The 12,803-nt window shown below is 40.6% G+C and overlaps 1 protein-coding gene across 6 annotated transcripts in view; it reads left to right on the top strand.

The window, feature by feature from the left end:
• hipk2 (homeodomain interacting protein kinase 2) overlaps nt 1–12,803 on the top strand; it is a 281,102-nt gene that overhangs the window by 244,155 nt on the left and 24,144 nt on the right. For 4 of the 6 annotated variants that reach the window (XM_072913916.1, XM_072913917.1, XM_072913918.1 and 1 more), the window contains exon 10: nt 8,817–8,947. In XM_072913916.1, the coding sequence (XP_072770017.1) occupies nt 8,817–8,947 (131 nt within the window). The remainder of the gene's footprint in view (nt 1–8,816; nt 8,948–12,803) is intronic. The other 2 variants (XM_061970148.1, XM_061970144.1) reach the window with 1 other exon arrangement.

Here is a 12,803-nt window from a genome sequence, read left to right as displayed (position 1 = left end):
GGATGTTCTCCCGAAATGTGTTTGTCATTCTTGTTTGGTGTGGGTTCACAGTGTGGCGCATATTAGTAACAGTGTTAAAGTTGTTTATACGGCCACCCTCAGTGTGACCTGTATGGCTGTTGACCAAGTATGGATTGCATTCACTTGTGTGAGTGTAAAGCCGCATATATTATGTGTCTGGACTGTCACGCTGTTTTTATGGAGGAAAAGCGGACGTGACGACAGTGCCTTAAGGCACGCCCCCAATAATGTTGTCCGGGTGGAAATCGGGAGAAATTTGGGAGAATGGTTGCCCCGCGAGATTTTCGGGAGGGGCACTGAAATTTGGGAGTCTCCCGGGAAAATCGGGAGGGTTGGCAAGTATGAGTATTAGCGGTGAATGCGGTGTTACAGCGGCACTGCCGCTGTATAATACCAGCGGGCCAGCTCTAATGTTAATTTGATATTGCCTCAAGGGCCAAATGAAATTACACGGCGGGCCAGAGTTTGACACCCATGATCTAACATAATAGTGAGAGTCCAGTCCATAGTCGGGCCAGCAGGGGACCATCCCGAGCGGAGACAGGTCAGCAGCGCAGAGATGTCCCCAACCGATGCAAAAGCACCCGGGTCCCGACTCCAAACTGTCTTGGATTAAGATTGACTGTCAACTAAAAGTTCTAGCTGTGCTCTAAATGGACTAATACAGTGGTTCTTAACCTGGGTTTGATCGAACCCAAGGGGTGAGTCGGGCTCAGGGGTTCGGCGGAGGTCAAGACACACCCAACTCATCATGTAAATACAAACTTCTCCCTATCGGCGTATTACGAATACGGCAACAGCAGAAGTCACACTGATTTGCAGGTGTGTAATTTGTTGTGAGTTTATGCACTGTGTTGGTTTAGTTCTTTGAACAAGGTGATGTTCATGCACGGTTAATTTTGTGCACTAGTAATAAAACATGGTAACACTTGTTCACCATTAATTAGTTGCTTATTAACATGCAAATTAGTAACATATTGGCTCTTAACAAGTCATTATTAAGTACTTATTAATGCTTTAAACGGCATGGTCTTATTATAACCCTAACCCTCTAACCCTAACCCTAACCAAATAACTCTGAATTAAGTCTTTGTTACTTAGAATATGTTCCCCTAGTGTCCAAAAAACTCTAAATTAAGTCTTTGTTACTTAGAATAAGTTCCCCATACTAAAGTGTTACCAAAAACATCTAACTTTGTCTTGACTTTGAAAAAAAAAAAAACACTTTACTTTTTGGGTCGTACTTACTTTTTACTAAAGAAGGGTTCGGTGAAGCCGCATATGAAACTGGTGGGGTTCGGTGCCTCCAACAAAGTTAAGAACCACTGGACTAATACATTCAGAGGTGTCTCAATAATCTTGTTTTATAGTTTAGATGTAATAATTCCAGTCTCAGCATGCAGTGTTTGGAAGCCTTCACTAAGAAACCAAGAATTGTTTCCTGGCCCCTTGTTGAAAGCTGGTTTTTTTTGTTTTGTTTTTGGAGTGAATTCGGGCAGATTTCTCCCGTGCATTACTTCCAGTCTCTCTCTCTGAGTTCTCACTCTGTCCTCCTCACTGGCAGCCTAGCTCTCTGGAAGCCCAGGCTGCCACGCTCCGATGCACACGAGGCAGGAGCCTGTCACACAGAGAAGGCCTTCACCGTACGTCGGAGGTGCTAATGTACATTTATTGAAAATAACAGGGAGTGACTTGTGCATTGCTCTCTCTGAGCGCACACGCACTGTCGACCATTTCCATCATCACACCTCCTCTTTTTTTTTCCCCCATGGAAATTTCCAGGACGGCTTTAAATATCCCTGAGAATCCTGGGAGTTTGAAGCGCTCCCTTATCTCCAGTTAATCATGCAGTAGGCAGACAGGCGACAAAGCTCTTACAGTGCATGTGTGTGTGTGTGTGTGTGTGTGTGTGTGTGTGTGTGTGTGTGTGTGTGTGTGTGTGTGTGTGTATACATGCCTGTGTTTCTATGGTGGCTTAATCTGCCAGATACCAAATGGTGATTAGCTCCAGGGCTGCTTCTGAACCCGTCGCTCTGAATGGGAGGTCTTAGAGGACCTTCGGAGGTCAAGAGAAGCTTGGATGAGGGCCTATCAGACCAGATAATACAGAGATTCGCCAAATATGTACCTCAACTTAAGAGTGTTTTGAGATAAGAGCTGTCCCTTGGCTATTTTGTTACGTTTTAAAGGGGATCACAATTTCAGAAGGGTTAAAACCATTAAAAATCAGTTCCCAGTGGCTTATTTTATTAATCGAAGTTTTTTTCAAAATTTTACCCATCACGCAATATCCCTAAAAAAAGCTTCAAAGTGCCTGATTTTAACCATCATTATATACACCCGTCCATTTTCCTGTGACATTACGCAGTGATGCCAATACAAACAAACATGGCGGATAGACCAGCAAGGTATAGCGACATTAGCTCGGATTCAGACTCGGATTTCAGCGGCTTAAGCGATTCAACAGATTACGCATGTATTGAAACGGATGGTTGTAGTGTGGAGGCAGGTAGCGAAAACGAAATTGAAGAAGAAACTGAAGCTATTGAGCCATATCGGTTTGAACCGTATGCAAGCGAAACCGACGAAAACGACACGACAGCCAGCGACACGGGAGAAAGCGAGGACGAATTCGGCGATTGCCTTCTAACCAACGATTGGTATGTGTTTGTTTGGCATTAAAGGAAACTAACAACTATGAACTAGGTTTACAGCATATGAATTACATTTGGCAACAACATGCACTTTGAGAGTGCAGACAGCCCATTTCAGGCGCGCTAAGAACATATATTTTTCCACGATTTCAGCACTCAGGTTAACCATACCTAAATAGACACAAAATACTGCATTACACAAGACTACCCGAATGTACTCGAATGATTGAAAAAAATAAATGTTTTTAAGCTAAATTACTGGTAAACAGTTTATGTATAATAATTTACGTAAAACCGCGAGTAATGAATAAAGTTTTCATCAATTAATATATTCTGTAGACATACCCTCATCCACTCTCAATAACATCAAGGAAGCTCACCTTTTTGCATTCACGCAAAGTATAAAATGTTTGGTGGACAAAATGAGACAACTTTGTTTTAGCAATCAAGACTATTTAAGTTGTTTTTATCCTTCTTTGAGGGGACATTGTTGATTGTCATGTCATGTTCGGATGTACATTGTGGACGCCATCTTTGCTCCACAGTAAGTCTTTGCTGTTGTCCAGCGTTCTGTTTTTACTTACTTTGTAGCCAGTTCAGTTTTAGTTTCGTTCTGCATAGCCTTCCCTCAGCTTCAATGCCTTCTCTAAGGGGCACTCACCTTTTGTTTACTTTTGGTTTAAGCATTAGACACCTATTTACCTGCACGCTGCCTCCCGCTGTTTCCGACATATACAAAGCAATTAGCTACTGGCTGCCACCTACTGATATGGAAGAGTATTACACGGTTACTCTGCCGAGCTCTAGACAGCACCGACACTCAACAACAACACATAATTTGCAGACTGGTTTGCAAAAAATATTTTTAACCCTCATAGGTGAAATTAGATAATCTCCCACGGCACACCAGACTGTATCTTACGGCACACTAGTGGTTGAAAAACACTGTGTGGCAGTCCTTACTGCCGTGCGGGTTCTCAGGACCATTCCAGGGAAGACATTGTCGTGAGATGGTTTAGACTTCTTTATTTTTTTCGGGAACAGAGTCTTTGGCGTGATTTTCAGCCGCTGCCTTTTCTTACGTGAGCACACGAATGGTTTCCTTCCGTCCGCCGTCTGCTTTTCAGCATCACATCGCCGTGGTTCGCCGTCTACTTTTCAGCAGCACGTTGCCGTCGTTCGCGTGGTAGCAAAGGATGGTTTCCTCCCGTCCGCCGTCTGCTTTCCAGCAGCACGTCGCCGTCGTTCGCCGTCTACTTTTCAGCAGCACGTCGCCGTCGTTTGCGTGGTAGCAGAGGATGGTTTCCTCCCGTCCGCCGTCTGCTTTTCAGCAGCACCTTTTCTCCGTCTCCTCTCGTCTCTCTCGGCTGTCACCCTTTTATACACGGACAGATTATCTGATTGTGCCCAGCTGCCCGACCCACGCACCTGTAGTCCATTTGGACGCGGATCCGCAGGCCACGCCCACTCGCCGCCATCTTGGAGCGGGCCCCGGTGTCGGACCGCCGGCCCCGCCTCTCCACACACTGCTCTAAACCATACCCGTTGTCTGTGTCATGTTGAATAAAGCCTTAAAGGTAGTCGTTAAGTTAAGCAGATGGTTTATACAGCACACCTAATAACCGCCTGTGCAGTACTGTATGTGTGTCGGTGTTTATTCCTCCACTGTGGGAGGTCTCACTAGCTTACCATAGCAGTGGGTTTGCTGCCTCCCCACCTGTGCCTCTTCGAAGGCTTCTGTCTTGCCCCCCTCATGCTCACCTCAGCCCCTCGTGGAGGTTATGTATGTCCCAAGCTTCACGGGTATGCACAGCGAAGGAGACGCGGGGAAAAACAGCGGAACCTTTATCTGGTGCAGGAATGCAGAAAATGTGGAAACAATCGGGGGGGTGAGAGCCGTGGCTTTCAGAGCCCCGAGGTGACAAAGGGGTTTTCACCCGGGAAGCGTTTGGCCGAGGTGGGAGTCGGCGGGCCGCTGATAGTGATGGTCGCCTGAGAAGAAAGAAAAAAAGGGCCTCTTAACTGGGTTAGCATTTCGGGGGCAGACAGGCTGCTTACACAACACAGACGCCTGTTTGGAGAGACTAGTAGAGTGCCAGCAGGAGATGGATGGATGTCATAATGCTGTGTTGATAAAAGGCCTAAGATGTTTCTTTTTTTTTTGTAAAGCCCATCTCAAACGCCAGAATGTTCCATTAGAGAAAGAAGAGGGTATGTATGCCCCCTGAAGCCCCTTACTTTGGACATAAGGAATGTTCTCAGCCAAGTGCATATTACGTTTGTCAGGCGAAGAAAGGGGAAAAAGTTCAAATGTACACCAAAATAAAAATTCTCCTGGGTTTTTACATGCTTAGATAGAATAGATAGATATAATGCCTTTTTTTGTCACTATACACAGGTACAATAAGATTAAAAGCCACTCCAGTATCAGTGCGACGGTCTATAAACATGCAAAACATAGGAAGGAAAGAAAAGAAAAATAGTGCAAAAGGAGGTAAGGTGCACAGTCCAGTCCTGAGAACGAATGTTCTGAATGTGTTGTTGAGATATTAAATATTATACTATATACCGTATTTTTTGGAGTATAAGTCGCACCGGAGTATAAGTCGCACCTGCCGAAAATGCATAATAAAGAAGGAAAAAAACATATAAATCGCACTGGAGCCCGGCCAAACTATGAAAAAAACCTGCGACTTATAGTCCGAAAAATACGGTACATATATACAGAAGCATTCAGACTGTGGGTGGAAAGTAAAAATTGCACAGAGAGAGAGGTGCTAAACTATAAAATCAGTGCCTATGAGAGTTCACCGTGGTTATGGCTTACGGGAGAACCGATGGTGAAAGCACAGGTAAGAAAGAAGTAGAAAAACAATAAAGAATAACACTGAAGAGGAGAGCCGTTAGCCGCTGCAACCGTTTGCGCCGCCATCTTGGATAAAAAAATATATATTAAAAAAATGATATGTTATGCATGTTTGTCTTATTCATAATGTCCCATGATTCCTGTGAATGCAGGCGAGCTCATTGCTATTTAGGCAATGGTTGTGTGAAAATCCTGAAACATTGAGTTTTACCAACACTTGTGAATACACTTATGTAATATTTATATATATATATATATATATATATATATATATATATATATATGTATATATGTATCTATATATATATATATATATATATATATATATATATATATATATATATATGTATATATATATATATATATATATATATATATATATATATATATATATATATAAAATATATTTATAATATATATATATACATATATATTATATAATTATTATATTTAAAAAAAAAAATCAAATATATATATATAATAATTTTTTATTATTGCAATATTTCACCTTCCAGGGGCGTTGGACTAATTCCGGCCTCAGAGGCGTGTAAGAACAAAAGTACTTAAGCCGATGGGAGAATAGGTGTGGGAACACCCACATTTAAGATTTGCTCCACCCAAAGCGCGCATCTTGGATAACGGTGCGCAGCGACAGACTTAAGTCTAGGGGGGAAATGTTGCGCAGCCAGAATCCGTGCAGTTGCACACCATTTTCCCTTAAGCACATGGGAGAATATGTCCCATTTGTGCGCAGGTTAGCTGCTTTGCATTCTGCGCGTCACTTCGCTCTCGTTCTTTCTGCCACGTTTCTTTCTTTCGCTTTGTTTAAATGCCCGTGTGCTGCGGCACATACTGATGCCGTTGTAAATTGATGTGCAAATGGTATTAAAGGAACAATTTGTTAGCCCTGACAATAAAGTGCTAATCAATAGAAGTGCATTAAACTATTAGACACGCACGCTGACTAGCTCACACGTGCGTGCAACCACACACACACACACACACACACACACACACACACGGATTGACGCACTAAGGTATACAGAATATTCAGGGGAACATAGGCCCCATTGACACTGCACACCAATGATTTTTTTGCCCTCAAGTGACACAGATCGGATACTTTTTGCCAGTGTAAAGTGCTTGAAATCTGATCTTTTCGCATTAGATTCAGGCCGCATCATGAAGTAGTCCGAATCAGGTTGGAACCTGATCTTTTCCAATGTGACTGCAGTGTAAACGGAAATGCAGTTATATACTTTAATTCTGAAGAAATAGCGATTGTCAGAGGACCAGAGATGAGGTGTACGTTGTGGCATATTTGCTTACATCGGGGGTGTCAAACAGGTTTTATCCGGCCAGCGGGTTGGGTTTGCTAAGTATAAAAATGAGCTGAAATTTTTGAATGAAAGAAACTGCTGTTCTAAATGTGTCCCCTACGTGTCGCAATAGCAATTCTTTGTAGATGATGCGACATATGTAAAAAAATTAAATAAACCACAGGATGTTAGTGCACCAGTCGAGGAAAATGAGCAAACTACATAAATAACATCCTGTAATTTGATTTTGATATTATTTTTTTATCTTGATAGATTGAAAATTAACACCAATGAGTTGACTGATGAACATTTCTCACATAATTTATTCAGTATAAATAACGACAAATAAAGATAGACTACTATTAACCGCAACATGTAAGTGTAAAAAAAACATTATGAGTTGTACATTTTCAGAATGCGCTTGTTCTGTTTTTAAACAAAGAAAACAATCTGAAGTTGTCTTTATTTTTAAGTTATCGCGCCGTGATGTTACCAGTCCGGCCCACTTGGGAGTAGATTTTTCTCCATGTGGCCCCCGATCTAAAATTAGTTTGACACCCCTGGCTTACATGTTACGTACATTGCGTAAGTTGTTTACGTATGTGATTTGAAAAATAAAGCTAACGTAGATCCACCCTTCCAGATATACTACACTATACATCCATTCATACTTGAATTAGTTTTCACCTAAAAAAACACTAATTTTTAAGGTGTGGCGACTATTATTTTATTTTGATTTTATTATTTTGCACTTTGTCAAACTGTGCATGCATATGACGTCAAGGCCACATTGGGGCCACATGGGGGCCTGTTTTTACTGTAGTCTGATAAAGATCACATTTTACTTGCAGTGTAAACAGTCAGCTGGACAAAATTTCGGAAAAAATCAAATTTGGGCCACTTTTGCCTGCAGTGTAAACGTAGTCATAGTTTAGTGTGTTGCTTCACTTTATCCTCCTAAACCAGATCTGGGCGAATTAAGGCCCGTTGAGCTTTTCAATCTGGCCCGCCGGACATTCCCAAATATGTTTTTTTCGATCTTTAAGATGGAAAGTGTAGCTGCCATTATGATGTGCAGTGATGTTTTCAAATGACCGTAAGTCTTGAACTATACAAAGTATTTTAATGCCTGGAATCTGCCCTTTTGCATGATATACTAGTTTCTATGGTAATCTAAGTCACAGCAGGCACCAAGCAGTGTGGGTGGGGAGCGTTTCCACAGAGTGTTTCCAGAGCGGCCAGCCTGAAATGCGGGTGTCAGGGACAGACACGGAAGGAGATTTTTACAACAAAGTTCTAAACTTTAGTGATATATCAGATTGTAGGTGGGGGTTTTTTCACCTTTGCGTTCATATTTTGGTGTGTTTGTTGAATTTTTGTTGTGTTTCGTTAGATTGTAAAATATGTCGATCGAGAGGAGGTGTGACGTTTATATTTTGTCAATAGTCAGTGTTTTATCGTTCATAGTTAATATTGTGAATCCCACATTCTTTATTTTCATGTACATTCTGGGTGTCTCATTCAGTAAACAAATAAAAAATGCCATTCCATTGTTTAAGACAGTCTGTCATAACGTTTTTAGCAATCAATCAGACATTATTGTGAGGTTTTGTATTATTGTTCCTAAAAATTAGATATACCGGCCCCTCAGACACATTTTTTTCTCTAACTTTGGCCCCCCGAGTCAAAATAATTGCCGAAGCCTGTCCTAAACAATGTCCTCTTCTGCGGGTAAAAAAAATTAAACCCGTTAAGCAAAACACAAACGTCCACTGCGAAGTATATAAAACCACAGCTATGCAACTATAATTTATCACAACCTCAGACTAATCATGCATTCATTTGTCATTGTTAACTTTCAACGATTCACAACATTAGTGCCTGTCTTTTCCATCCATACTTTCGATCTAACTCCCCCCTGTGTTTGTACCCCTCCTGCGTCTTGTCCGACCTCAGCAGGCTTGGCCCAGCGGCACCCAGCAGATCCTGCTGCCCCCAGCCTGGCAGCAGCTCACTCACACCTCGGTCCAGCACGCCGCCGTCATCCCGGAATCCATGAGCAGCACACAGCCTCTCGCCAGCTGGAGGTAAATAACACCTTTCTCTTTCTTTCAACTGCTCGGCCTGCCTTGACCTTGTGTGTCTGCTGTGGTTAGACTTGGAAAGTTTGAAAATGTGTCCAACTTCAGGTTAATCAATACAAGCTATATGTTTTTTGTAAAGAATAAATATAAAATTGTAATGGGGCCCCAAGCGCAGGGGGGCCCCTGGGCTTTTGTAAAGTTTGACGATTAGTTTTCTGTCATTTAAATATGTAAATTGTAAAACATGTTAAGATGAAATAAATGTATCACTGAAAGTTAAATAATAGGGTTGCTTGATTAAAATTAAGAATGTATAAAGATTACCTACACCCTCTTTAAATAATGCATAGAAGACTTCACTCAACACAGACGTCATAAAGTCATCAAAGTTCCCTTTTAAGCATTCACACACAATTCTAACATTTTGGAACAAGGACAGGTGATAGAAAACAGGTTAAATTATAATAAATCTATCTGTGGAAAGTTATGTTCAAGTTTCACTTTTGCACATTTGTGGTGCGTTTAAAGACCCTCGATAAGAGTCAGAAACAGGAGTCGTCACTCGTTTTTAAAGACAGAGATGCACTAACAACAATATAATTAGAATAATAAAGATCTATTATTACGATTCGTATCCCCCATTGATGTTAATTATACTTGAATCAGCTGATTTCTACATTCCAAATTAAAGGAAAACTGGACCGTTTTTTAATCATATTCAAGTGAATGATGAAAGGTTACAGTATCTGATTATTTAAAACATATTCTGGCTACTTTGTTTTGAATTTGTTGGCAAAACGGATTTTTTTTTTTAAAGATAAATCCAAATTATTTAGGGGAGTTTTTCTAGACACGGGCAGTACGGTGGTAGAGGGGTTAGTGTGTCTGTCTCACAATACGAAGGTCCTGGGTTCGATCCTGCGAATGTGAGTGTGAATGTTGTCTGTCTATCTGTGTTGGCCCTGTGATGAGGTGGAAACTTGTCCAGGGTGTACGCCGCCTTCCGCCCGAATGCAGCTGAGATAGGCTCCAGCACCCCCCGTGACCCCAAAAGGGACAAGCGGTAGAAAATGGATGGATGGAAAGATAAATCCAAATTATTTAGGTGAGTTTTTCTAGACACGGGCAGCACGGTGGAAGAGGGGTTAGTGCGTCTGCCTCACAATACGAAGGTCCTGGGTTCGATCCTGCGCTCGGGATCTTTCTGTGTGGAGTTTGCATGTTCTCCCCGGGACTGCGTGGGTTCCCTCCGGGTACTACGGCTTCCTCCCACCTCCAAAAACATGCACCTTGGGATAGGTTGATTGGCAACACTAAATTGGATGAGGTGGCGACTTGTCCAGGGTGTACCCCGCCTTCCGCCCGAATGCAGTTTTTCTAGATATGTTAATCGCATCTTTAAAAAGTTGAAAACCTAATTGAGGTTTTCACATGTGTTTTAAGAAGCTGGTTTCAAACAAATCCTTTCAATAATTATTTTTTTATTGCATGTAAACATACAAAGTGCCGTGTTTTCCGCAGATTGTCAATATACTTATAGCTAGAAGTGTGGTGGGGGCGTGGCCTGGGTGGTGCCAATGTGACATCATATACTTAGCATAATCCTTGATGATGCATATATTTTCCTTAAATAGGCTTAACAACTGTCATAATAATAATAATAATAATAATAACAAATGTGTGTTATTATTAATTATTACTAAAATTTGTTTTTCATGTATTATATAATTTTGCTAAATTTTTCCATTGTTGCTGCTTATTTTATGAGTACAATGTAGCACACTTTGTACACCACTGGTTTATTAACATATGTTGTTCTGCCCTCGTGAAATGTCGGAATTTAGTTTCCCAAATATGTAAACGGTCTTTTAAATGAGAGAGGAAAAAACACAACCCGAGGTTGTTTATTGATAGTCTCCACAATTAAGTTACAGTAATATTAAGCACATAAAGGAAAGCGCATCAATATCCACATGAAGTGCACATAATTCTAGGAATCATGTTAAATCAACAATATAGTTTGTTGTAAACTGAAAAAAAGCAATTTATTTATACAGGATGAAGGTTGGCTCCAATGCCGACAGCTTAATGCTAACGTACAATGGACAGCTCATTGACAGGCTAACTGAAATTAGCAGAGCAAACGTGTACAAATGTTTATCAAATGACATTTTAACAGAACAAAACTGATATAAAACAGCAAGTGTATTTCTACTTCCAGGCATATATTCACCAAAGTCTATAGAAACGAATACTCGAATCCTCAAACTATTCATTATAAAACAAATAATGTACCATATTTTCCGCACTATAAGGCGCACCTTCAATGAATGGCATATTTTAAAACTTTGTTCATATATAAGGCGCACTGCATTATAAGGCGCACCACATTATAAGGCGCATAGAATAGAGGCTGGGGTTACGTTATGCATCCCGTAGTTGCGAGACCCGTTGTGGCTCAATATTGGTCCATATATAAGGCGCACCAGATTATAAGGCGCACTGTCAGTTTTTTGAGAAAATTGGAGGTTTTTAGGTGCGCCTTATAGTGCGGAAAATACGGTAGTCAATGTTTTGTAAAACATGATTGCAGGAGATGAAAGCACGTATATCACCTGGAAGGTGAAGTGTTACTTACTCTATCGCAAAATCCAAAACTTAAATTATGCATGCAAATAATATACTGCGATTAATTGCACATAGTCAAAATGCAAAAGTGTGATTAACCTGTTAAAAAATGTAATCGTTTGACACACACTTATAGAAAATCACTCCTGAACAAAATTGATAGACAGGGGGGGAAATATTCTGATATTTCACTGGCGCATAAGACTTAGACTTAGACAAACTTTAATGATCCACAAGGGAAATTGTTCCACACAGTAGCTCAGTTACAAAGGATGGAAAGGATAATGCACACAAGGGGACAATAAGAAAGTGAAAACAAAAGGTTAAGTTAAAGTTAAAGTACCCATGATCTGCATTTGACCCATCACCCTTGATCACCCCCTGGGAGGTGAGGGGAGCAGTGAGCAGCAGCGGTGGCAGCGCCCGGGAATCATTTTTGATGATTTAATCCTATAAAGTAGACAAAAAATGTACCATAGTAGCAATATAAAATATATATGTAATATTTACATATTATATACAAGGTATATAATATATACTGATATACTACATTATTATATTATATTATATTATATTATATTATATTATATTATATTATATTATTATATAATATATACAATATATAACAAATCCCAATTACCATGTACAATATTACAGTATATGTAACAGCTGCAGCAACAAAAAAAAAGAGCAGCATAAAATAAAGAGTAGATTAAAACCAGATTGAAAGTCTAGCATCAAAAGAAACAGGAGCAAGACACACAAATAACAAGTCTGCAATTTCTTAAACAGGCAAAAAATCTTCTCTAAAATCTCCAGATGGCAAAAAGGCTTTTTTTCTTTGAGCCTGGGTAAACTGCACTAGTCAGGCCTCTTGCAAGGCGTCATTGCTGCAGAGGTTGGACACAGTAAGACGCTGATTTTCCATTTTCTAAAAGAGCCTGAGGGCGATGGGACAAAATGTCAAGTGGCAGACGGCCCCAAAAAATGTCACCTACGTATGTATGCTGAGCCGCGAGAGCCTACTGGCTTCTCTTTAAAGACACAGGCCTATCCTTGACCCAAATTAAGGTCTTTACTGATGCTGACTGCAGCATCTGCGAGAGAAGGTCTTTAAGACGGACCTTCGAGTTGTGCAGTGGCATCAATTAGTGACATCTGGCAGAAAATTACAAAAAAGACCGATTTTAATGCAGATTTTGACTTTTTTTGTTCTACTATTTGTGTTTAA

Source organism: Nerophis lumbriciformis, linkage group LG10 (genome assembly GCF_033978685.3).
Source record: "Nerophis lumbriciformis linkage group LG10, RoL_Nlum_v2.1, whole genome shotgun sequence".
NCBI classification, from domain to species: Eukaryota; Metazoa; Chordata; class Actinopteri; order Syngnathiformes; family Syngnathidae; genus Nerophis; species Nerophis lumbriciformis.
This window is presented reverse-complemented; position numbering and strand designations above follow the sequence as displayed.